The sequence below is a fragment of the Oenanthe melanoleuca genome, chromosome 1 (assembly GCF_029582105.1).
Source record: "Oenanthe melanoleuca isolate GR-GAL-2019-014 chromosome 1, OMel1.0, whole genome shotgun sequence".
Lineage (NCBI taxonomy): Eukaryota > Metazoa > Chordata > Aves > Passeriformes > Muscicapidae > Oenanthe > Oenanthe melanoleuca.
In genome coordinates this window covers 98,952,875-98,980,166 of record NC_079333.1, presented here as the reverse complement: position 1 = coordinate 98,980,166, position 27,292 = coordinate 98,952,875, and the positions used below count along the sequence as shown (strand labels likewise).

Genomic DNA, 27,292 nt, shown 5'->3' with positions numbered 1-27,292 from the left:
TGTGCGCGGGGCGGGAGCGCGGCCGGCGGGTAACGGGCGCGGGGGCGCGCAGCTCGTGCCCGGAGCCCGCCAGGACGGGCGCCCCGAAAACCCCGGCAGAGAGCGCCGGGAGCCCCGCACAGCGCGGGCGTGGAACTGCGCCGTGGCTGCGGGAAGCGAACCGGGCTCGGTGAATGACACAACGAAGGCGGGAGGCTCGTGCCGTGCTCAGGGTTTGTGGCTGTGCGGATTTATTTGGGGTGCGATGCAGAAAGGCACCCGGGGGGGCCAGAAACACAGTTCGTGTATGTACTGAAATGAGCACATCGACCGCCGTGTCTGCTCGAGTAGTAGTAACATGACACTGTACATGTGTTACAACCTGTGCTGGCCATCGGCATGAGGAGATCTTTCTAATTTCAACCTTTTTTCTTGTTACTGTCTTTTGTAGACTGGGCGCTTATTGTTAGGGAGACCATGTGGATGTGAGAGCTGCCCCAACATACGAACAACCTGAATGTTTTGTATGAAACAGGTAAAAATCCCACCAAACCCTTGCTGTTTCCAGAGTTAGGTGTGACATAAATACTTTAAATATTGAATAAAATCCCTAATCCAGGGATGAGAGCCAGTTTAGAGGTTCACCAGAAAGTAAAGGCCAAATTCCCAAGCTTTCCCTATGGGAAATCAAACTGACTTCTTCATGGGAACCTCTTAAAGGCACAGAGGATGTTGCTGATCGTCTATCCTCCGTGGTCAGGGAAACAGGTTTCAATACAGGTAACTAATTATCTCAAATATGTGTGCTGTGCCAACAACAGTGTCTTTGTCTGTCAGAAAACACGTTTGTTCTCAGTTTTTGCCTGGCTTTGCAGGTCAAAAAAAGCAGGTTTGGGGCAGACAACCACGTGATTGAAATGTGATGATGGAAATCCGTGTGAAACTAGTATGCCTGGTTTAACAATGATTGTAACCTCCCACTTTCACAAATGCTACTATTTCCATGCTTTCCTGATACAAGAACTAGGAGTGAGCTCTGCTGGCTATACCCAGAGCAAACACATTGCCAGTGTTCTTGATCTGAAGAAATTAACAGGAACACATTGTAAGAAACTTTCCAGTATCTATGATGGTATTGCCAATGACAAAATGTATTTTGTCTTGCAACCCAGTGATGTTGGACATTGGTCTGGAAAATAAATTTTCACATTTAATCTTTTATCAGGCCACATGGTGTTTTCAGTTTTGTATTAAATACCTCACTTCTGGGAAAAACAACTGAGATACACGAGGTGTAGTGGGAGCATGATGCAATACTTGGTTGTAGTTACCTTAATGTTCATGCATGTATAATCCCTCTTTTATGAAAATGAACTGAAAATACTGGACTCTGTAGTTACTTAGCTGTTTAAATTATGCAATAAATGCAGTGCAGTGTAAAATTATGGAAATAGTTTTTGACATATTTGAAACAGCCTTTAAAAAGTACTTAATCCTTGTCAAACACCCTGTCAGGAATATGAAAAAATATACAAACTGTTGCTTCTATTTTAACAATGAGATTGTACATTTTACATATTCTGAGGTACTCTTGCTATTTTGATGTACTTATTTGGAAATGCTTGTAGTATAAAGAAAACCCAGAAAGTCTAAAGTCTGCAAATGTCTAATTATTGTAGAATCATAGAATGGTTTAGGTTGGAAGGGACTTCAGAAATCGTTGAATTCAAATCTCCCTGCTGTGGGCAGAAGCACTTTTCACTATCCCAGGTTGCTCAGAGCACCATCCAGCCTGGCCTTGAACACTTCCAGGGCTGGGGCAACCAGTTTCTCTGGGCAACCTGTGCCTCACCACCCTCACAGTAAAGAATTTCTTCCTAGAAGCTAAGATAAGCCTTCCTTCTTCCAGTTTGAAGCCATTCCCCCTTGTTCTGTTACTACATGCCCTTGTGGAAAGCCCGTTTTCTAGCCTAGTTTTGGGCCTCCTTTAAGCACTGAAAGTTTCTATAAGGTTTTCTCAGAGCCTTCTCTTGTCCAGGCTGAACAACCCCAACTAAAATTGGTAAGAACATTTCTGTCAATATATGTGTATTGTACATATATGTATGAATAAATAAAGTTTAAAAATATTAGAATTAAATCCTAACTAGTGTATTAATATAGCTCAAAAAACTATATCCAGAATTTTATTCATTGCAATAGTCTCATTTAAGCCAGTGGTAACTACTTACTTGTACAACTGACTTTGTACAAATGCCTAAATCAGAGGGGTCAACCCAAATCTCAAATTAATATGCAGTAGTGATCATTGTCAGAGGCCTAATTGTAATTATTTACTTTTGCTTAGGTGAATAGAACTGAGACATTATTAATATATTTAGATTTTTTGGTAGTAGCAAATTGTTCAATATGAAGGAGAAGGGCATGGGAGGGTTTTTTTGTGCTTTGAAATATTGAGATGTTTTAAATGTCAAAGCTGTTGTGGTTTTGTTTTGTGGCTAGGTTTGAGGTCCCTTCTGTGACAGTGTGTAGGAAAGACCTGAAGATCATCTTGCATCTCAGCTTGACACAACCTGCAGACAGCAAAATGACAGTCAGGTAAAACATGGAAGTCTTGCTTAGTTTTTTCTACTCTTGCTGACCTATGAAGGTCAAAAGTCTGAGGGATGCAGAAGGATGCATGAAGTTTTGGTTGTATCATTTCTGTATATGAGAAACTTAGTTTCTACTAATTTTTCTTTGTTGAAGCATTAGATTTGGGTGTGTACATGCTTGCTGCAACAGGAGATGTACCTTATGGAAAAAAGAGGGAATGTCTCTCCTTTGAGACATAGGTGGCAGGAACATCTGCAGCCTTGACAGGGCTAGTCTGTAAAGGCCAGTTTTTTTCACCATAAGGGCACAAATAACAGGTTATAAAACAGTGATGGGGAGATGGGGCAAATTTACTGTATGAGGGTATGAGATGGAATAGTAAGGAGTTGCAAAGCCGAGAAAGGTATGGCCATTGGGATGAAGGAGTGAATGGGAGGTTGATTGTAGCAGAGAGAGCAGTAGGTGGGCAGTTGAACAGAGTGGGAATAGCATTGGGAAGTCTTTGTGAAGCACAGCATGGAGTAGCTGGTTCATTGTGTGAAACTGTGAAAGGTGGGAAAGACATTCAGCTTGGAGGTGGCAGCTATAGAGAAGGTACACTTGTTTTATAAATCAAGAATGGGGAGGGGCTGGTAATGAGAGACTGAAAATAGGCTGTGAAGGGAACGGGAACAGCAGTAAACAGGGAGAGGATGGCAGCCTGTGGCCTGCTGTTTAAAGCAGTGAGTGACATAGAAGGGTAGCAAATGCTTTGGGGGTGGTAGTGGCAAACCAAAGGTTCAGGTTCATCTCTTACAATAAAATCAGAGTTTGCCAGGCAAAGGCAAAATAGCGAAAGCAAAGGGCTGTTTGTGCTAAGGCAGAGCCCTGCTCACCCCACTCAGGGCTGTGCTCTTTGTGCAGTTTGTTCACTGCCGGCCCTGACCCCTGGGGCTCCGGTGACCCGGTTCCCAGGCCGGCTGGAAAGCAGGGAGCTGGGTTCAGCCTGCACTCCTGCGGCCGGCCGGGGTCTGGGGCGGGAGCCGGGCTCGGCCCGCACACCTGCGGCCGGCCGGGACGGAGCTCAGCCGCCGCCGGGCAGGGGTTGCTGTAGCCCGGGGCGGGATGCAGCGCTGCACCGGGCAGCTGCCAGAAGAAACTGGGAGCTGCCATAGCCTCGCGGAAATTGGCCGCAGCCTGGAGGCAGCGGGTGGGAGAGAGCAGCGCAACACCGACCCTCCGAAAGCGAGCGCGGGTGGATGCGGGTCCTCGCGGGCTGGACGCGGATGATGCTTCTCGATGTGTCTTTCTCCGGCCGTGCTCCTCGGGGCGTGCCCGGGCTCCGGGGGCTGGGAGCGGGGCCGGCCCGGGGCGGTGCCGGTGCCGCGGTGCCGGTGCCGCCGCTCGCCCCGGGCCCGCCCGCGCGGCCGCAGGTGCGGCGGAAGTGACGGCCGGCGCGGTGCTGCCGGGGGAACATGGCGCCCGCGGCCGCGCGGGGCAGCGCGGAAGGTAAACAAGCGTGAGGGCGGCGGGGACCCCGGGGGCGAGGCCGGGCCGGGCCGGGAGCGCCGGTGCCCGGGCGGCGCGGCGGGGGCGGCTCCCACCTCCCCACCAAGCGGACGGCGGGGAGGAGGGAGCCCAGGATCCCCCCTTCTTCCTCCGCCTCCTTCTCCTCCTCCCGGCTTCGCCTCAGCCATTGCCCCTCTCCGCAGCCCCCCGGCGCCTCCCTCCGCCGCCCCCGGCTGTATGGTACACGGAGCCAGGGCCCCTCTCCGCCGCTCCAGCGGGAGGAGCCGCGTCCTCAGCGCCGCCGCTGCCGAGAGGTGGGTGAAGGATCCCCCGGGCCCGCCCGCCCCACCGAGGGCGGCCCGGGGCCCTGCCGGCCCTCAGGGACTCTGCTTCCCGGGCTGGGGGGCGGCAGCGGGGATCGGGCACGGTGAATGCCTGGCGGGTCCGGGGCGGGCACAGCCCCGCGGGCCCCTCGGGTTCCTGCGGCCGCTCGTCGCGGAGCCCGGGCCTGCCCGCCCCGCTTGCCGGGGAGCTCGGCCTGCGAGCTCCGCTCTCAGCGGAGCGGGGCTGAGCGTGCGAGCAGACAGGCTGAAGTAGGTCATCTGAGTTCCTGCCCCGAAAATGGCCATTTCTATCCCCCCCCATCCCGACCGTAGGTGATCGCGAAAAAAGTATCCGTGATCTGAACGAATAGAGCTACCCAGGGTTGGTACTAGAGCTTTGATCTATTTGGTGAATACTGGAATGTCACTTAAAAATTGAAAGTTCTTGCCTTTTTATTGTTTGGGGTTTGGGTTTTTCCCCCTCCCATTTAGAAGAGGAATAGGGGAATCATAAAGCTATTACTGGATAAAAGGACAGAAGGACTGAAGTCCTGTGGACTTGTTATATAAACTTGCCTGTAGAATAACCCCGCTTTTGCACCACCATTGCCCCAGTTCACATTCAGATCCTCTAAGCATACCATCATGGACCAACTGTCTTTTTCCTTCCATCACCTAGCAAATGTATTTAATTTCTACTACATGTCCTATAAACTTTCCCACTGAAGCTCATCTCCTTTCACTTTCCTTAATTATACCCTGTGGCTGGTTTGGATTTACACACGTGTTGATTTGCCTTTCAGCAAGCAGAGTACAGCAGATAACCATTGAGCTTGTACTGGACACATCAGACCTTTTTCATTCATCTGCCTGCCAGTTTGGGGGATATGTGTAGAAATTAAATATGTTTGTGATTTCTGTGTTTTTGATAAGTGAGTTTAACATTTGGCAGTGAGGTCAAATCCTGTGCATTTTGTACAAAGGGCACAATTAATGTCATGTTCTCAGATGCTGGGAGGACTTACTAAGTTAGCAGTGAAGATACAGGTAACAAAGACAAATGGAGAGGGTAGTTTAGCAATCCTAATTTAGATTTTTACTAATATAGTTTAAATACTACTTGTAGCTTATTTCCATCTTATGCTAAAAAATCAGTTAACAAATATTGGATTTTTTGTTACTAACAAATACTTAGCTTGCTTCTTTTCTGTGAAAATACACTATAACTTTCTTAATAAAAATCTTCACTGGGCTTTATTCGTACCTTTTTCTTACATTCTAAAAGATGGATTATTCTATAAGACATATATGGACTGATATAATTCAGGATAGAGCAGTCCTGTCAACTTTGAGAGCAGTGACAAATCTGTAGTTTTCAACACTATCATCATTCAAATTTTAGGTATGAGTAATACAAGTATTTCTTGAATTACTAATGCACTGTCCAGTTAAGATAAGTCTCATTTTTGTGGATGTATCAACTGTTTTATACGGGGCACCTGTTCTGGTATCACTAAATGCAATTGAAAGAGCCGTTTGGGAGCAGGTTTTTCCGTACAGGTGGTGTGATGCAGTGACCTTTTAGACAGATGGTTCAAGCTATCTTAGTGTCTGTGAAGTGCAGTTACAGGTTTTGGCACACTTAGAGTGAAGAATAACCATACGGAGCTGAGGCACAATCCACGCAGTTTTAGTAGGGTTGCTGTAACTAGTTCGGAGGCTTCTGACACAGCCATAATGATACAAAGTGCCACTGTTGCTGATAGCTTATTCCGTTTGCTCTCAGATAGCAACATAGGCAGAGATCGTCAGGGGAGCTGTCCTGGTCGGCTCTGTGCCCCCAAAAAATGGAATGTGGCAGCTTTCAGGAGTAGCCAAGTTTTAATTTCTGAAAATGTGGTTCCTCTGACTAGTGGTGATTGGTAACTTCCACCTTCTCAAGTAATCCAGTGCTTTTGGAATTCTCAAGATGGATTGGGTGAAGTCTTAAACATGAACATACCAACGTATTTAAGATAAATTGTTTCCCAAATTGAGTGTACTGATTACAAAGGATTTTAGATAAAACACATGGAAACTGGATGTATTTCTTTGTTCCCTGTGTTTGCAATTGTAGCAATGGAAGCTTTTGATGCCAGTGGTTATTGATCTATCCCATGTGACATCAATCCTTCTGTTGCTGTTAGTGGGGGATTGTGGTGAAAAATGGTGCACAAATTTAATGTTTTTAGTTTTGAACCATGTAAACAAAGGTTTCATTTGGGGGAGAAATTATACTGTATTTATACATTCTTGCTTAATACAATACACTGCATTCAAAAGCCCAGGGTTCAGCCACGTGTGCAGTTGGGAGTGTTTGCTAGTGTGTTCAAATACTTGTTGTATTGTATTTTCATACATGTGTGTAACATTTGACTATAGAGAAATGTCCTTTTCCTGCAGAAAAGTGTATTAACAAAACTAGGGTCAAAGAATTCTGCTCTAGATAGCCTTTGCTGTGCACCTCCCCAAATAAATCATGCATAATGGCTTTGAAATTTACATTTAAATGCGTGCATTTGGTGGATGGAAGAGATTATTGGTTTTTAAGCTCTATTTTAGTACTTTGTGTAACTGAAGCATGCTTCTATGTGTCTGGTGAAATGTCTTTATGGTGTAACTCATAGATAATAGCATTTTATTATGTGAAAATTTGTTGCTCAGCTTGTCCCCAAAGGTGATTTCTTAGAATATCTATGGGGTAGGTAAAATGAACAAGTACTCCATAATCAGTAAACAAAACAAATCTTACTGGTTCTGTCTTAGCATCCCAAATTAGTTACTAAGGAACAGCAGTAAAGGAAGGCAGAAATTTTCCTTTGAGCTGGTGTGCTAGACTGGGTATTGAAAATACTTTCCTAGAATAATAAATTTCTGTCCCTAGAAAATGCATATAAGCTTACATACTACATAAAGACACACATTCAAAGGGCCCTTTTTCAGGTAGTACTGCTTTTGGAGAGGTTTTGAGTCCAGGAGGGCATGAGTCAAAAGCAGGTATGCTATAACTTGCTTCTCAATAGCCAGTGCATTTAGACTCCATTTCTTCTGCTGGTGAGTAAGAGCCTCAGACGCCCTGAGGAAAGGCAGTTCTCCTTGTTTAGCCAGAAAAAGCAGTCTGGAGTAGGGTTTTCAGACTTTTATTACAGCTGCAGAATAAAGATGAGAAATCAGTGTTCCAAGTAAGTGGTTCTACAGTCACAGCACTGTAGAATCTAATGCATTATGTGCTAAAGGAGGAAAAAATGTAAGGAACAGCTAATAAGGTTAAATATATTTCTCTTTTGGCTTTTCAGCAGTCTTACTTCCTGTGCTGCATTACCCTGATCAACTAATATGTGCAGAACAATAACAAATGTCAATGTACATTGCCCCCCACCTCCCCTTCATTGTTTATACATTGGAATTTTTTTTGTTCCAGTTTTCCTATAGACCACTGCAGGCTCCATGTTTTTGCTTTGGATTAAGTGTGCTGCTGTGATTTGCATGCATGAAGAAAATCTAACTGAATTTTCCATTTTTATTGGAAATATGAAAAAAATTGTTATATATTGTCCTCTGGGAAATAACTGCAGCATTTGAATAGTGCTTAGAATTACATCAAAGATTGCAAGTGTGTGTGGGGGAGGAATGGCATAGCTATGCTTTAGAAAAATTACTTGGTTTGAGAGTATTTTGTATTGCTTTTTTTAATGTTTGAACTACCACATTGCTGTTTGCTTTTGATGGAAGATGTTAGCTTTTGAATTGAAGATTTTTTACCGGTTAAGCATAATATGCATTTAATTATCCACTTTCCTAGTTTTTGTGCTATTTTAACCCATTTGTGTATTTGCACTGGCAATACATTTTTCTGTTTTAAAGAAAAATTTATCTGCTGATAATGTATATGGCTTTATGCCAAGAAAAGGATATTTGCTCCTTTTATTTAATGCAGGATGACAAGTAGTCCTTTTGCTTTTCACTCATAGAATTCTGAAGCTTCTTTAGATGGTGTAAGGAGAATTTGTGTCTACTTAAGTAATCCAATAAATGCTTGCTGCTGTTTAGGAGGAAAAATTTGTTGATGTTGAAAACTGCAGCTTTACTAGAAGTAATACCAGCAGGAATGTGAAAAGAAGGATTAAGTGATTTAAACACATTTTTAAAACATTCAGAAATAATAATTTCCAAGTGTTGATCTCTGTATGATGTGAGATCCCGTTATTTCCAGATGAATATATATTGCTTCTGTCACTTGGGGAATGTTCCTTCATTTTTTACTTTTTCTCACATAATACGTTGTTGTGTTATTCTGTTCTCATTCTCACATTTGCAAATTCCAACTGTCCTTTCCCATTTTTAACCCTGATCATTGGCTGAGCCAAGTCTTAGTTGGTCTTCTAAAGGACTGTAACTTACACAGTTGTACTCTCTGAAAGTCCTTGTAACCACTGAACCTCTTGGCAGATTTCAGACAGCAGTGAGAGTTGTTTTAAGTTGCTGTGTGTTTTATGAAAATGAGTGGCCCATTTAAAGGCAAGTGATCATTAAATCTCTTGAACAGGAAGGACCGAGTATGACCTCAGCTATTATTAAACATCAGAGAACTGAGGATGGGAGGAGAGGAGTTTTGAGTGCTTCGATGAAAGAAGGAAGTAATCTAATATTGGTACTTACCTTTTATTTGATATCAGAAATCCAATTAGAAAGCAAAATCCTGTAAAGTCAGGCTTTATGCTTCCTCTTCAGTTAGTTGCTTCTTTTTGAGGTGATAAGAATTAGTAAAGTGGTTCTTTCCTCATCTGCTTTTGTGTAAGAATTGGCAATAACTAAAAAATATCTGATGGTAATTTTTCTTTCTGGTAGGCATTTGATGTTGAGGACTAAGAGACTCACAATATGAGGTTCCACAGCAGTTTGCATGTTTCTCTTTGTCTTCAGTGACATTGAAGGGAAGGTGCTATCATGGATACTCCTGAGAAAGTGATTGGATTGTCATCTTAGTTCTTTTGTTCCTGCTCTTACTTTCAGGAATTTGAATTCTGTGAGAAGGCCTCAATTGTAATGAACACTCCCAGCATTGACTTTATTGTGCACAGAACCCATCATCAGGCTTCAACAGTGTGGGAGTGGTGCTAATTTCATGAGGTGTGGCTACAAACACCCACTCACCAGTTTAGTTTTGCACAGACAAAGGGTATCTCCAGTTTGGTTTTCCAGGATGTGTGCTGAGGAGTGAAGGAGAGGAGATGATTAACCATTGATCAGTCTAATAAAATGCATTCCTGTTGCAATGGCAGCAGCCAGAATGTGGTGCTTGAGGAAGTGGGGGTAAGTGGTAACTCTTCTCTGAGGCCGTGAAACACGAGCCAGCCTAGAGTCACTTCTGGGTCCATATACTTGTGTGAAGTTTTATGATCTTGAGAATCTGCAGGTTTTTCTAATCTGTTGGTATTATTTAGCTTTTCATGTGGGTTACCACTACCAAAACATTATTAGCTTTATTTGTTATAGAAAATTCAGAGTTAAATGCAACAAATATCTGAGGGAAAGTTGAAGTGTAATTTAAGGTGGGAAGAAGTGGAATAAAAGTAGCTGAACCAATCCTAATAGTAAATGAATGCCAAATAGGGAAGCTCTTTCTCTCTCTCCCTGCACAAGTATGTGTCCTGCCCTCTGCATTAGGTTGGTTCTTGTGCCAAACCTCACAGTGTCAAGTCAGTAGTCAGCTCACTGGGAAGCAGAAAAATTTCTAGTTTTGAGGTTTTGTATGTGCTGGGAAGAGGGGGTGATCATATTTGTATCATGTGTCTTTTTCATATCTGTCCTTTCCTGCTCTTAGTTTATTTTTTAGTCATGTTTATGAGTGGATATGACTTTCGGGAGAAGCCAAATGAACCCCAGAAATGGCTCAAAGTAGGCAGCAGGAGCTCAGGTCCTGGAATGTGACAGAGAAGGAGAATGGAGTGTGCTGTGTGCCTTTGATGAATTGTTAATTGGTTCAAGCTGTGTTGTGCAACTTTACCCTACCTAAACCCAAGGAAATTAAGCAACATTTTGAGAAATTTCTGGATTTTGAGTAGGTTTTTAATTTGTTATTGAATTGACTTTAACAGGGTAGGATCCTGCTACTCTTAGATTTTTTTTTTTTTGTTTATTTGCTGTTTAATTATAGCTTGCATATAAGTAACACTATATCTGCAAATGCTTAATGAGCAATTAGGCTTCACTAAGCCCACTATACAGAATATTAATATTTGTAACCTATTCTTGTTAGTGCTTTTTGTTGCCTTAGTATTTTCCTCTTCATAGATCTCAAAATTTAATCACTAGAGTAAGAAATGGGGGACAACATGATGGGACTGTGTTTTTACAGGACAAGTGAAGCACACAATCTCAGATAGTAACTGTGAAAATGTTAATTTTCCTACAAATAACTTTTGAGTAAATTGACATAGATTTTAAAACATAATTATTTTTTTTTAGATCATACCATGTACAGATTACTGAAGCTTGTTTCTGAAGTTAAGGAAGTTTGACTTCCTTTTTGAGACCTTTGATATTCAAGAGTGGGTGTTTTATTGCTCCCTTGAGATAAATTCTTTAGAAAGATTGACAGGGAGGAGAGGAAAAAAACCATGACAACCTTTTTACTTTATTGTATGGCCATGAATTAACTTGGAGTTAAGAAATCATTTTGGCAGTATTGCATAGTTATTTTTGTTCATTACTCTGTCTTTAAAATGAGAATATTGGTTTGGGGAGAAATATTTAAAGTTTGTGATTTAAGTTATTTCCTAAGTTGATATTTCAGCTGCAGAGAAACAGAATGAATGATGAAGACTTTTAAGTCCTAATCAAAACAATCTAAGTTAGGATTTATCTGGTCAGGGTGGGCTTGTAATATGTTATTAGAAATTATGATTTATTTTTATTTTTATTTATTTTTTTTTCTTCCCCCCAGGTGATTCATGGCAGGGGACGTGGAAGGGTTTAGCTCCTCCATCCATGACACCAGTGTCTCTGCAGGATTCAGAGCACTGTATGAGGAGGGATTGCTTCTTGATGTCACACTTGTCATTGAAGACCACCAATTTCAGGCCCATAAAGCACTGCTTGCCACCCAGAGTGATTACTTCAGGATTATGTTCACAGCAGACATGCGAGAACGAGATCAGGACAAAATCCATTTGAAAGGCCTGACAGCTACAGGCTTCAGTCATGTCCTCCAATTCATGTACTATGGAACTATTGAACTGAGTATGAACACTGTTCATGAAATCCTTCAGGCTGCCATGTATGTCCAGCTTATAGAAGTGGTAAAGTTTTGCTGCTCTTTTCTCTTAGCTAAAATCTGCTTAGAAAACTGTGCAGAAATTATGAGACTTCTGGATGATTTTGGTGTAAACATCGAAGGAGTCAGGGAAAAATTGGATTCCTTTCTGCTAGAGAATTTTGTGCCACTCATGTCCAGACCTGACTTTCTTTCATATCTGAGCTTTGAGAAGCTCATGTCTTACTTGGATAATGATCATCTGAGCAGGTTTCCAGAGATAGAGCTGTATGAAGCTGTTCAGGCCTGGCTACGCCATGATAGAAGACGCTGGAGACATACGGACACCATCATTCAGAACATCAGGTTTTGTTTGATGACACCATCCAGTGTTTTTGAGAAGGTTGGTGCATTTGAAAAGCAGTAGGCAGGATTCATCATTTAGCTAGGGCAGCATGCCATTAAATAGGTAAGATTCCAGAAGCTATGAGAAGGAACAAAATGATAGAATTTTTTTTCTAATAAAGAAAAGCATAGAAGTTCTTTCAAATATCTAGAAGTGTTGTCTTTGGTTATTAGACAATAATACCTGCAGTGGCTGGGGAACAGGTATGTTTGCAGTCCATGTTTATACATGACTCTATATGGAAAAAACCTTTTGAAATAAGGTCACTTGTATCTAGTTTGATTTCAATCATTCTTAACTGTTTTCTGCAAGTTGCTTCTTGCTTTCCAGAGGCTTTAGACCTGCACATAATATGTAGGGTGTATGTTATGATTATTGTTATCAGTATAATCAAGAATAGTGACTGTAGATCTTATGTGGCTTAAGTACAGGGGAGGGTTATTTACAAATGAAAGGTAACATCTGCTCTGAAATCTTCAGTAGTGTTGTTGTATCTTCAGTACTTGTGGTATTACACAGCAGATAGAAGTAAGTTAGAAGAAGTTAGAAGTAAGCCCTGATCCTGCAAAGTTAAGCATACACTTGGTTGTATACAAGACATAATACAATCAAAAATTGATGGCATAAAATGTAATGATTTACTTTAAATATCAGAGGACTCTTTGTAACAGGCGATCTTATAGTTAAATGTATTTTATTGTATGTAGCAAGAGTTAAAGGAGAACTTGCCTTTTCTACTTTTCTGTTGAAGAACAGACAAAAAATTGTTTTCTAGTTCTTGAGAACCTCTGAATATTTGTTAACAGTACAGGATTACATACTTTGTAAGCAGTTCTCTTACAGGCCAGTAGCAGTGTTCAGGTTAGGAATTATTTATCTGTGGTGTTTTAACAATGTGAATTTTGTGTTACAAGATACAACTTCAGCTTCTGTGTTTTTCACCTCTCAGGAAATTAATAGGAGTTCAGACTCCATGTTTTTGTTGTGCTTCTTAAAAGTTAATCTGCCATATATTTTTACTTTAGTATTTAATGAATATACAGACAAGGTTGTATAGGTTTTGGTGGTTTTAAGGGCCACTGGATCATCCAAGCAGTAATTCTTACCATTCTTTCAGATGGTAAGAGCTATTAATTACTTCAGACTAGTGAATTTTAGTATTTTGGATTTTTTTTTTTTTTCTGTGTGTGAACTGAGTATAGGAAGTAATAATACATAAAATATATTCATTATGCCATATTGGACTATAGACATGAACGTATTTTAGAACACTAATGTAATGTTTATATTGGGTTAAAACATTTTTAACTAGTAAGAGCTGAACTCTGCAAGATATTGTGTAGTTGTTTTAAATAGCACTTCTACCATATTATTGCATCATTTAAACCCTTCAGTAATAAAACTTACAGAAATTCACAACATTTTTTTAGAGGTTAATCTATTAAGGCAGGATTTGTGTGAGTCTGCTTCAGCTGTATGAGTTTTGGGGATGCAAGCTCAAGCATCAAGCTGTCCTCAGTTAAATTTCTGTAAGTGAAAGTGTATGCTGGCCTTCAACTTTTGCAGTTGGTTTTGATATCATTGGTATAAATTCTGCATACAGTGCTTCTTAAGTTTTATCTTGACAGCTGCCCAATGGCCCAATAGGTAAAAATTCAGCAGAGAAGTTGTTTTCAGCATGCCAGGTTCTATATATACATGTAAAAGCTTTATCTGGTAATACCCTTTCTGTTAATTGTATGTGGGAGCAGAGAAAAGCCAGTGCAGATTATGGAGTGAGACAGCTCAGCAGAGGGAAGCAGAGCTAATTATGTCATTTGTTACTCCAGCTAGGAATGCATTTGTGTTTTACCCTGGCTAGAGAGTATTAAGTTATCCAGCAGGACAAGTGACAAAGGACAACTGCTGTTGGAGCCAACATCAGAATATAGAACACTTTATTTTTTTAATAAAAGAGCATGTCTGTTCACTGTTCTGGCAGTAACTCGGGGAGACCCTCTTTCTTCTCTGTATGGAATGGGGAAATAGTGGTAAAACTCCCTTTTTTGGAGATCCACAAAGAGAATCCTTTTCCTGAAGCCAGCACATACTAAATGCATGAATGTACCAAACACAGTCTGGGGTTGACTCTTCCAGTTCACCAAACTCTGTATTTGCTCTACACTGGCCAGCTTGTCATGTACTTTTGTGTAATCTTTCTAATATGCATTTCTCAGATGCCTGTCACTGTAGGATATAAATGACTTTTATAACTTCACTTTGCAAGTCCTCTTAAGCCATTCTGTACCTTACAATTTTTTTTGGAGAGGTGTGTGTTTTAAAAATTAAATCAGTGAGTTAGAAAGTAAAGGCAAAGTGTTTGGGGAAAAAATGTAAGTTTCACTATCTACGTTGTATTTTTCTATTTTATGAAACATATCCATGGCTCTGTAAGTCTTGAGGAAGTTTGGAGATAGAAGTTGGAGTGCCTTTTGCCTGGATCACTGAGTTAATTTCCATGTTACTGGAGGCAACCATGTCATGATTTCACTGAAACAGACTGTTTAAGCTCCATTTAGTTTCTGTGTACTACTCAGATTGAAATGTTGTTTCGAAATCTCTGTCCTTAAAACCCAGGGTTTTTTTATGTCCAGTCTGTAAGATTTGTTATGACTAGCCCATGCTGATTTATTAATTACCAGTTTAAATAAAAAATTTACTAATCACCAGGTTCATCAGCTTCTGCTGTAGAGGTGTGAATAGCACATTCTTTGAATATCTGCTGTCCTGTTCCTAGAAAATAGTAATTTTTGAGATGTCATTGTAACTTTGTTACTGTGACTTTTCCTTCCATAAATGTGTTGCTTTTTTTTCACATTTGCCTCCATGTCTGGTAATACATATGTATCTACTTACACAGCTTTGTTTGCTGAAGTGTAGAATAAGAAGCGTGGGTAAAGCTAGGGGCCCCTCTTATTGTAAATAGGTGCTGTGCTTAATGTTTTTGGCTGTTAAGGTTACTGTTGATTTGAATAGATTTCTTAGCAGTATTTATCACATGCTGAGCTTCTTAATTGTGGCATAACGACTGTTGACTCCACTCTGATTTGAGATTAGATTGAGTTAGACTCCATCTTGACTTTGACAATTTCTTTTTCCAGTTTCTAAAAAGGAGTAGCTGAGTAATCAATTTGAGGGCATTGACCTTGCTGCACAGAGGCTGTGCCTTTTTGTGATTAGGCTGAAAACACTTAAATGATTTCTATTCTTGCAGAATAGCCCTTCAAAGCCCTTCACTGGTACTCAGCAGTTCTCATACCAGCTTATAATTGTGATTAGAATATGGCCAGAGATAAGTAGATGTGACAGTGATGAGGATCTTTGTTAGCGGAGTTGATGGATCTTCAGTGTTGATTCAGGTTGATCTCTAGTAAAATATGTTTTTTTGGGTTTTTTTTTAGTAAGAATTTGGTCTTTAGAAGTGTGATGTAGGTACCATCATTGTTCATTGGAAAGGTGGGGCATTGCTTCTGTACTCCTTGTAGCTGACTTACTTCTCAAGAATTGGCAGGTTTAGGAAATCTAAGCACAATAAGTTAGAATCTTTAAAACAATTCTCTGTTTACATGACTAGAGATGATAAAATGACATTATGAGCCACTGAGATTTTTCTGTGCTTTTGTTTTTGTTTGTCTTTGGGGTTTTTTTTACCTGTTCTACAGAAGGAAGCAAGTTAATATCCATCCCATATAATAACATACTGAAATTTAATTACTAAGTGCACAAATAATAGCTGTTTAGTATGGGCAGCTCAAAACAAGCCTTTCTTTCTGGTTTTGAAAGCTTTTTCTTATAAACCTAAGTAATGAATACAAATAGAGCAGTAGCTGTAAATGGTTTTATGAGGATTTTTTTTTTTTTAAAGGCTGTATACTGAAGTCAAATATGTTACAGAACATTTACCTTGCATTTCCTTGCTCTTCCTGCTTCTTATTAAATAGAATAATTGTTTTTTGGGGAGGGGGAAGGTTGATGAACATAATCTGGGACACAGCTGGTCTTTTGTGGGGATAACTTTTCAAATTAGAAATTAATGGCTTAATATTTTGTTTTACTTCTTCATATAATATAAATGGAAATTTTTGAGATTTCCATAGCTGCTACAACTAGAAAAGTATGCATTCAATGCAGCAGAAAAATGGTCAAAGAACAATCAATGCATTAATTTGGAAAGCCAGCATTTTTTATGCTGTGTTTCACTGATTTGAAGTGAAGAAGAGAAAATGCATTAAAGCTCAAATTTACTGTGACTGGAGGGATGCCCTAGGGGACAAGTAGTGGGGTGGATGTTTTAATTATTTGTACATCTTTTATTATGGAATAACACATTTGATTTTGTTTATGCCATTCTCAGTCTGTGTAGCTGAAAGTCTGATTGTGAACCACTGATACTTTGTACATTGAGATAGTTCCCATTCTCCATCTCTGGAGATCTTACATTAGGCTGTGTCCCAGCATAACCTCTTTAAGGAGGTTTTCTCCAGAAGATTAAAGAAAGAATGTAAAAAATGTAAAAAAAAAAAAAAAAAAAATCACATGAGCAAAGCTTTAGCACTTGGATTAAATTCCTTTCCAGTATGACTGGGGTTGATAAGGAAGTCCAACTTAAAATGTCTTTGAGACCCTTCAGCAAGGTGACAGAACAGTTTAAAGAAAAACTTTGAAAATACTTTGAAGCATTTATATATTTTTATCAATTCAGAGTTGGTGATGTACTCTTTAGGAATGCACATTTGTTTTACTTCAGGGTTCATGACAATTCCAGTACATTTCCATCTGTTTTGCCAAAATCCGTGTGTTCTGTTTGAGTGTTGGTAATTATGGACTTATTCCTTCCAGAGCTTCTCCATTTGAACATAACTGGAAAATTGGTCTGTTGATAAGCATTTTGATATTTACTTATCAACTTCTTGTTGCTTCTTACAGGTAGTGGCAGAGCCTGCTTTTGAAACTGAGGGCTTTCCTTCTGCGTGTTTTGGGTGTCAGATAGACATTCCTGCAAAAGCCCATGGGCTTTCATCTGCTGATATTCACAACTTACAGTTGTTTTAAATACCAAGCTACCTCAGTTTTAATGCTTCTCTTTTTTGATTATATATACAAGTAATGAAAATTACCCTCAAGCTATTTGAAAGTGTAGGCAGAGGGTTTTTCTTACTAGGGGCTGAACGGGGCTTTCAAATAGTTCTGGAACATTTCATAATGTGTGACTGAAAGTGGGCCAAGTGACCTACATTCGCTTTGTTTTCATTTGCATCAAGCCAGTGTGAGCAGTCTGTACTTTCCCATAGGCAAATCCTAACATTCATCTTAGACTATCATTTGAGCCTCAGGAGAGGAACTGCTCCTGTATGGCAGAGATTATGCTGGTGAAAGGTGGATGGCTAAAACAGGGATATTTTTCCTTGACAGCCAAGTCTAGGAATGCCTTTTCTTACCAGAAGTGAGGTAGTAGATCACTCTTGTTTTGTGGGATTTTTTTTCTGCATATTGTAAGAATTGCTAGTGCTTGTGTGTTTTCATGTTCAGCTCTTCAAACTTGTGTTTGTCAAAGTTTCCCCGTGAACTTCAGTCACAGAGGGGTGTTAATAACTGGGAGTTGCATTTGCTCCTTGATGTCTTTTTCATTTAAGGTAAGAGGTTGAGGCTTTGCTTTGACATGAGTGCCTTTGTTGAGATAAGCAGTAGTAAACTGATAGATTCATTCCCTGGTCTTAAGGGTCTCTCTCTGGAATTAGAGATACTCCTTGTGTCCTTCAGCATGCTCTCATGGGTGAGATTCAGGCTATGTGAAGGAGTAGAGTGATGAGGTTGTAGGCTTATTTTAATTCCAGTTTCTGGCTGGCATTCTGATTTCTAGATCTAAGATCAGAGTTGTAAATGTTGAGGGAGAAAGAAAAACATTTTCCATCTCTGTCAGGCTTTACTGGTATGCTTCACATTGTAAGCATGTTGATCCTGTTGTCTTCCATAATTATCCAAGAAAACTTGAACTGCATATAGGTGTAACAAAGATAATTTATATTTTTATTTAATTCCAAAGAGGATAGCTCCAGTTTGGGAATAAGTGAAGTAGTCCTGCTGGTTTAGAATTTGAAAGTTCCTTTTAAGGATAAAGTAGCCCTCCATGAGTCTTGGTTAATTTAACATCCTTTTTCATTTTTTGTAATCTTTATATGTTACCATTTTTCTGCCAGCATATTTTCTGTAAGTTATGTACAGTCTTTATAGTCAGGCAAGGTATATGGTTTATTCTAACAAATGCCATATGAGCAGATCTGTCTTTGTATGATTTATTGTTTATTTGCAACAAGAAAATAGAGCTATTGCTCCCAGAAGAGCTGGGCTTACTCTGGGTTTTCTGGAAGTACCATACCTGAGTAAACCTTTTTGCTCCAAAATAACTTCTGGTAAAAACAGTAGAAAGAAGCTGGACAATGCTGCAAGAATAATATATGTGAGCTGCTTGTGACCATCCTCCTTTTTTTTTCAAAGATAAATTGAACTTGTCAAAATTAAAGTGGAAGAAAGAAAACGTGTAAATAAAAACATCAAGTCACTGTCACTCTTGCGCTATACATTGCTTTAAAATGGTAGGTTACTATTCGTCGTTTTTTTTTAAATCTGGTGTTTCAAACCGTCTCAAAAACTGTGAAAATTGTGTTCAATAATAACAGTTTGAAAGATTTTGTAAAAAAATTCTTTGACAGCAGAATATCTTAATTACTACACAAGGAAGAGATGATTAACAGATGGCTAACAAAATTTTAATGGTATGTGTTTATGGAACAGGCAGCTACTTTATTCACAAGATATAAAGAACATTAGTTTATAAATTTCTTTCCATATAAAATTCATACCATCATCCCTGAGGCATTTGTTCTTTGGGACAGAGGATAGGAGGAGGTGGGGTAAAAGATACTTAAAAATAGTAGTGTTACCTTGTGATCACTTGAAATTTCAGAGTGGCCTCAGACATTTTTCAGAGCATTGCTTCTTATTTGGAGCTCATGGGTACTAAAGGCTTTCAGACTGTTTGAAAGCAATCCAATTTCATGTGAAGGAAAATGGGATTTAGGATCAAATCTGATGGAGGATTTGTGTATTTGGCAACATCTAGCAGGTTTTTATTTGTTTTAGAAGTGTGATTCAAAATGCTGTGTTATACCAGACTGTTCAGGAAGAGTGAGGCCTCTGAAGAGATTCCCACGGTGAGCTGAGGACAGCCTTGGGCTAGATTAATTAAAATGTTCAAGACAGGGATGTGTTTTGGAATGGTCTCAGGACCAGTCTCAGGCACTTAAATTGGCTTAGATAGTAGGAAGGGTCCCAGAAAGGAATTCTTATTTTCCCCTGTGCCTACAACTCCAATACAACTGACCAGGAATGGCTCTTAGGTTTTAACTCTCACCTGGGAAGTGAAAGTTCAAACCTACTTCTGCAATTTGCCAAAGAAAATCAGAACTGAAGGATTATAGGTTGAGATGTTTCTTTCTTGTGTTAAAGGCATGTGTAAGCATGTGGAGACTCAGGAGGGGAAACCATAAGGTCATAATCATGATGAGTGGTTGGTGCAAGCACATATTCTTAAGGAAGGTGGTTGGGTACCTTCCCACCCCAGGGCAATTAAATAGCCCTGTGAGCAGAGCCTAGCATTTGAGAGCTCAGGCTTCATTTGTGAGAATTCAGAAAAAAACCAGACTAGAGTAGACCTTGGTAACCACAGAATGGGTGTGTAGAATATCTTTGAAACCCAGGAAAAGATGGATTTTTTAAATTTGGGTACTTTATGGATTAAGCACAAAATGAACAGAAGGTTTTTTTGGGAGAAGGAATAATGATTTCTAGACTTGAGGTTTTCAGTTGTACCTAATTCCAGCATAAAATCTGCATGTGATTATTCTGCTGAAAATGTTAGTCACTGCTCTTAATCACTACATTGCCTTCTGGATTTTGGATAACAATACATCAGTTTAAACCTTCATGCATAAATGCAATTGCTCTCAAGATTGCCTGAATGAAGCAAAGTAAAATAATCTTCTAATGACACATAGTGATTTAGATTTTCTGGGTTGTTTCTCTTGGTCAGAATTTTAATATATTTTAAATGTATTCATAGGTAAAAACATCAGAGTTTTATCGCTACTCCCGGCAGCTGCGACATGAGGTTGACCAAGCCATGAATTACTTTCATAGCGTTCACCAACAGCCTTTGATGGAAATGAAATCGAACAAAATTCGTTCTGCCAAACCCCAGACTGCAGTATTTAGAGGAATGATAGGACACAGTATGGTAAACAGTAAAATTCTTCTCTTGCACAAACCAAGGGTCTGGTGGGAACTAGAGGGTCCTCAAGTACCTTTACGACCAGACTGCCTTGCCATTGTAAATAACTTTGTGTTCTTATTAGGTGGGGAAGAACTGGGGCCAGATGGGGAGTTCCATGCTTCATCCAAAGTGTTTAGATATGACCCAAGACAGAACACTTGGTTACGAATGGCAGACATGTCTGTGCCTCGTTCTGAGTTTGCTGTTGGCGTGATTGGCAGGTATGTTTATGCGGTGGCTGGGAGAACCAGGGATGAAACATTTTACTCAACTGAGCGGTATGATATCACTGAAGATAAATGGGAATTTGTGGATCCCTATCCAGTCAATAAGTATGGACACGAAGGGACTGTGCTTGGTAACAAGCTCTATATCACTGGTGGAATTACATCATCTTCAACTTCTAAGCAAGTGTGTGTGTTTGATCCCAGTAAAGAAGGGACAGTAGAGCAGCGAACACGGAGAACTCAAGTGGTCACTAACTGTTGGGAGAACAAATGCAAAATGAATTATGCAAGATGCTTTCACAAAATGATTTCTTATAATGGTAAGCTTTATGTCTTTGGTGGTGTCTGTGTGATCCTGAGAGCCTCCTTTGAATCTCAAGGATGTCCATCTACAGAGGTTTATGACCCTGATACTGATCAATGGACTATATTGGCTTCTATGCCAATAGGTAGGAGTGGTCATGGTGTAGCTGTTCTGGACAAACAGATAATGGTTCTTGGAGGCCTTTGTTACAATGGTCACTACAGTGATTCAATTCTCACTTTTGATCCAGAGGAAAACAAATGGAAAGAAGATGAATATCCAAGGATGCCATGCAAGCTGGATGGCTTACAGGTCTGCAGCCTGCACTTTCCTGAGTATGTTTTGGAGCATGTTAGACGTTGCAGCTAAAAGAAAATGAACAACCCAATCAAATACAAAAGAGCTATACTGAAAAAATTGCAAACCAATTGAATTCCTGCAGAGACATTTCCTTGTGTATAAGAACAACAGCTAAATGCTCAAGAGAAACAGGATGTACGGGGAGTGTACTTACAAGTTTATTAGAAAAGATGATAGTTGGTCTGACCTTGTGAAAGCTTTGTTTTTGGTTTTTTTTTTAACAAACATAATTGTAAGTATGAGAAAAAATATATATTTTTGAGTCTGCTTTTTTTTATAGCAGTTTATGTCCACAATGTGTTCTCTTTTATTTTAATGGTCATGATACCACTATGCTTTTGAAATAAGTTGAGTTTGACAAAATATTTGTGAAAGGAAGAGAAGAAAGATGTTATTTTAATTTTTTATTGAGCATCAAAATACAGCTCATCACCAGTACTTGGGTACAACCAGGTATAAAGTAACAAAACCAAACCATTTCTGTGTTTTATGTTGTCTTTTACATGTTTTTCCCATTAACTGCGAAGTACTCTCAAATCTACTAGGCATTTTTGTTTTCCCTTATTTACTTTGGAGAATAATTTTATTCCTTTTGCATGACCCTTTTCCTGATTTTGTATAGTTGTACCAGTAAGTCTGCCAAAATGCAAATTACACATTTTCTACTAAATTGAAAACAAGGCATTTTTATATTCAAAACACTATTTCTATGCTGCCTTCTATTGTCTGTGTTGTGTTAGTTGGTGAGTAAAAAAATGTATTCACACATGTGCATACACTGTAAAAACTGTATATAAATGCATCTTTTTATGTGCAGTTACAATATTTTAACTAGTGCACAGATTCAGCCATATCTGTTGAATTTAAGGTATTCTTTCATGAGCTAAATAATTCAAAGTTCTTAAGTGAAACTGGAAGCCTCATTTGGTATCAAAGTATCTTATCTTTTAGTATATACTGATTGATTCAGTAACATTAAATTCTTTATATTGTTGCTACATAATGAACTTATAAATTATTTTTTAAAAAGTAAACTCATTTTACCTGAGTTTCTTTTTATTTTCAATGTGCTGCCCAGTTTTCTTTTTTTGTTAAAATAGAAAACGTCAATAAGCAAATGCTCAGCACTGCTGCGACCCACAGTTATTTTTGGAACTGGATACTGAATATACTACAGTTTATTGACAATACTTTGCTTGTACTCACACTTCAATATGAGTACTCATACTGAAGTGGTATAATCTTTTTATTATTATTATTTAATTATTAACAATGTAAGAACTACTGTGTTTTGAAAATGTGGAGTTAGGTGATTGGTTTGTTAGTATAATTTCTGTTTCTTTTATAAAAGTCTACACAGCTATGGCTACTGACCTTGGAGTGCCTGAATTATAGATGGCTGGTCCAAGAGGGCTTTGACTATTCCATTGTGTTAACTTGCAGGTATAAATGACAGCAGATTGGTAAGAATTGTCTGCCAAGATGTAAATAATAACAGTAACTGCATTTTGACTAACTTTGTGGATGTAAATTAGCCACTTCTAGAACCCAAAGGAGAGATCTGGGGAAGCTGAAGGCTCACATGTAGTTCAGATGCTGAAACATGAGCTGTATATTTTGTAAAATCTTATGCTGCTGTGTTTCATTTTAAGCAATAGAGCTTACTTTATATGCAGCAATGCAAAACCACTTTATTCAGCATCTTCCAGTCAGAATTCACTGTAGAAAAGGAATGTACAGTACTCAGGGAGTTCAAAAGAATGCACTTACAAAGGGACCAAAATCACCCTAAATTTTCTGTGTTGAAAATAACACCTACTTGTGTAAATGAAATTTGAAATAATAGAAGTTAAAACAATGTGTAAAACTTCTCATATTGTGTTCTGGTATCTTTGCAGGAATTATGTTCTGGGTTGAAATGTGAGTATTTGGAGCTATATGGCAAGTCAGCAGGTTTTTAGGGTCTGTTTATTGTTAAAAATGATTTATTGAGTATTTTCATGTGTTTTAAAAGAAAGAGGGAATGTTTGCCATCATAGCTGTAGTGGTAAGTTATTTACACCAGAAGAGACTGGACCAAATATTGATATTCAGCCTTCTGATGCAGACTAGTTTGCAGCTAAATTTGTCTTTTTTATTAAGAATACAGTTTACTGAATTAGAAATCTAATTTACTTTCATGATAGCCTAACTTAAAGAAATATGGCTTACACTAAAACCTCAGTTTCACTGTGAGACTTGTTTGTACATCAGCCTACATGGGGACAGATAAACTGACTGGTAGGTGCTGGCTCTGTGCTGACTGTACATAGTTTATGGAATATTGGGGCACAAGAGGAAAAAAAGAACAAGGTTGGGGATGAGGGTGGGTTTTTTGTTGGTTTTTTTAATTTTTTTTTTTTTTTTTGTCACCAGCTCAGTTCTCAGTAAGTTAATGGGGCAGCAAGCTAATCCTGTGTGAGGCAGCTGTTAAGGGCACCTTACATAGAGTAGAGTATTTCACTTTGTGTGGGGCCAGTGTCAGTGTGGGGAGCAGCCCTGGCTCTGGATATCTGGTGTTCAGGAGTCAGATTTCTCAGAGACATGGCCAAGACTTTATTAAAAGTAATGGTAAGGAGAGGGGTGTCTCAAGTTACATTTTTGAGTCTGCATTCAAGCGCCTTCTGAAGCTGTGTGCACTCAGCAACTGCCACTAAAGTCATTGGTGAGTGCTGACACTTGAAAAATGAACTAGATCAGTTCTGGTGCTCTACTTTTAAGCTCGTATTTATCTTACGGTGCACGGTTCTGAAAGACCTTGTTCAGGATTGTAGTAGTAATTGTTCTGTGAAATTATAATTGAACTGTTGGTTTCAGCTTCCCTGAACCTGTGTCTCCATTGAGAGGCTGGCTGTAACCTTTCCAGCATTGGGGATGGTTGGAATTGGCTTAGGAATAGAATGGTGGGGATATGTGAGAATATTTTGTCAATTTACATATCTACAGTGCTTTCATTGTTTCAGACCTGAAATATAAAAATTAGCTTCTGTTCTTTTTTATATGCAATGGAATTTTTGAGACAGTTACTTTGGTTACTTGGAGGGATTTTTTTAATTGAATTTTTTTTCAAATGTTTGCTCTTCATATTTAGCTCCAGATAATTTAGTACCTTAATAAGAACAATGGCTAATGAGAAATGCCTATTAGTATCAAATTTTGAGCATTATGGTCAGATTAAGATGTTTAATCTTAATTTAAAACATTTAAATGCCTCTCATTTGTCAAAAAAAGGTAAGTTATGGTCTTTGGTTATTAGATTTCAGGAGGTTCTACTATTCCCATCCCATAATGGAATACCAGCAAATCTAATGTTACTCACATATTTAAAATTCAACATATGACTTTGAAAAGCAAGTGTACTTGCCTTTTTTTAGAAAGGTGGACATAGTGAGTTACAATCTAGGGTTTTTTTTTTTCACATCTATAGAAAAAAGGTATCAGCTTAATTTCTTAATTTAGCAACCATCTTCAGGAGGAAATTTTCTTTTCAAACAAGACAATGGACAAAAAGCACAATGTTCCTGTAAGGGGACTGGTTACTGCAGGTTCCCATTTCACATGCTCCTAGGTCTCTTTTTAGGGGGCAGATTGTTTTTTATAAGTACTGCATAAGGAAAAAATGGCTCACTTTCTGCCAAAAAGTGTTGATAGTTTCATTGTGGGAGGCATCAGCTGGCAAAAAGAAAATTTAGGAACCTTTTTCCTCTTGAACTCAGCTGGTAGAAGGCAGAGGTTGGTTTTACAGAGGTCCTGCTGTTTCAGAAAGCACAGCTAGCAAGTGGCAGTATATGAGCTACCTGGCAACCTTCTTTTATCTTACTTTCTTTTGAAAAATGTGGATGCCCTACTTCCTGAAGTATGATTACAGTTAGAACTAGCTCTGAGGGTTTGACTGTAATATTTCCCTTATTTCTGAGATTTGCAGCTATGTATTCTTGAGGACCTCCTGCCTTAGAATCCCAAGTACTGCATTCAAACTGATCTATAAAACCCCATTACTTAACTCATTATGTCCATTCTTTAGCAAAGGGAGGGTAAGCATTGTGGGGAAACTAACAGTTCTTTAAAATAAACTTCTAGTTTGTGTCAGCCTGCATATGTCAAAGTTTTTTCAGAAATAGTTGCATTTGTAGAGGTATTTTGCCTTTTTCATGTACTTTTTCTTAAAAAAAAAAAGCGAATTTGGCCCCAGATTCTTTTAACATTTCAAATCTGGACTTCACATGTGAATAGTCCAATACAAAGAAACAGATAACTGTATGGTACTTAAAAGGAAAACATGTAAGCACGAGTGTTACTAAGCCTGTGCTTAACAGTTTATAGGGTTGGGGCCATCAGGGAAAACATCCCTCCTGCTCTCCTGCTAATAAAAATATATATAGGTGGTGAAGTTACTTGAATAAGCATCTGTCACAAGTGAAGGGGTTTACTGAAGGAGAGTGGGAAAGAACATAACTGGAAAACACATCATCTATTTAAACAGAGCTTGCTGGTGTCCTGTAGCTAACATTCTGAGATTGTCATGTTTGTTAAACAGCTTAAAGCTACTTAGAATAAATACTAATGACTACTTTTGCATCTGTATTCTATTTTTTAAAGGTGGTGAGTAACTTGAAAATTTCCCTTTGTATGGGTAAACTTCATAAAACATAGTTGTATGTGGCAGGTGGCAGAAAAACTAATTCGTTTTGAGCACAGCTTTTCTGTGTGTCCCTCTACTAATTTTTTTTTTACACTTCTCTAAGTTCAATTTATGTAATCTTTTAAAAATAGATTTCAGAAATCAATTTTAAATATCTTTGGATTAATATTAAATTGGTAGCTAAGGAAAAATAATTTCTATTTGCAGATAGTTTTTATTTATGGCTCTGGTAGAAAAATCGTACTGTAAGTTTAGAAAATGAAGTGCTCTGTAGGACTGTAAAGTTAGCTGTATTAGGGGGGCTTTTATTACCTCAGTGGGACCCACCTAACTTTTATGTCAGTGTTGGAGCACGTGAAGGGAAAAGTGAATTATGTTTTTATTTTACATATTTTTCCCTATATATTGTTATTTTTGTAGATCTTTTTAAAATAAATTATATGATGGAGATTGCAATTCCACTATAATATCCCACAATTCCAGTGTACAATATCATATTGTTCGTATTGAAAAGAATGTATTTGATAAGTTAACAGGAAAAGTTATTTTCAAACTGTACTGTGTGTCTAGCTATTGGAAATACTTTTCCTATAGAAAATTAAAATTATATGTATATGACCTCATATATACATTTGGATTAACTGTCTAACGATTACTCTAGGGCTGCTATAAACTTCTCTAAATAATTTAAGAATTGCCTCTTTGTAACTGTTTTGAAGCATTTTTTTCTTGTCTTTTTTTTTCCTCCCAGAAAGTAATTTTCCCTTGCTATGGATGCAGTATGCTCAGACTTGCATTTGTGCTCTGTTTGGGTTTCAAGCTGAAAAAATGTATAAAATGTGTATAAAGAAAAGTGTAAATAAAATATTTTTAATCTTTAAACACTCTTGTGTAAACTTTGTAATACTCAAAAATGTAGTGGATCTGGATTATTTTCTCCAGGACTTCAGAAATTACTCAGTTAAATAGCTCTTCAAAACTGTCTTGTTGCAATGTTTATGTAAGATCTTGTTAAAGTTAACCCATCAAGTTGGATGTGCTTACATAAACAACTTCAAGCTCTTCTCTTTAGCTGTATTTTACAGTCTTCCCAGTCTCAATTGCTGTAGTGTGTTTATCTGTTTTCTCTGCATGTCAAATTTGAAGGAATGTTTGGAGTTGACCCGGTTGTTACATTTGTCCCTGGTGTGAAGTTATGAGTTGAAAGTGCCAGGGCTGAACACCAGGGCAGCCCTTGGTGCTGCTCAGCAGCCAGGAGAGACCATTT

General features: G+C 38.9%; 1 protein-coding gene across 7 annotated transcripts; it reads left to right on the top strand.

Moving 5' to 3' along the window:
* The first annotated feature begins 3 nt into the window (after positions 1-3).
* Positions 4-26,907, top strand: KLHL15 (kelch like family member 15). Of its 7 annotated transcripts, XM_056506208.1 has the most exons (6): positions 4-212; positions 431-514; positions 2,482-2,577; positions 4,266-4,376; positions 11,371-12,082; positions 20,244-26,907. In XM_056506208.1, the coding sequence occupies exons 5-6, from the start codon at positions 11,378-11,380 to the stop codon at positions 21,351-21,353; spliced, it is 1,815 nt and encodes a 604-aa protein (XP_056362183.1). In that variant the 5' UTR covers positions 4-212; positions 431-514; positions 2,482-2,577; positions 4,266-4,376; positions 11,371-11,377; the 3' UTR covers positions 21,354-26,907. The 7 variants fall into 7 exon arrangements, with proteins under 7 accessions (XP_056362183.1, XP_056362220.1, XP_056362228.1 ...); XM_056506245.1 differs by lacking the exon at positions 4,266-4,376; XM_056506253.1 differs by lacking the exons at positions 4-212; positions 4,266-4,376 and having other exon boundaries at positions 330-514.
* The last annotated feature ends 385 nt before the right edge of the window (positions 26,908-27,292 follow it).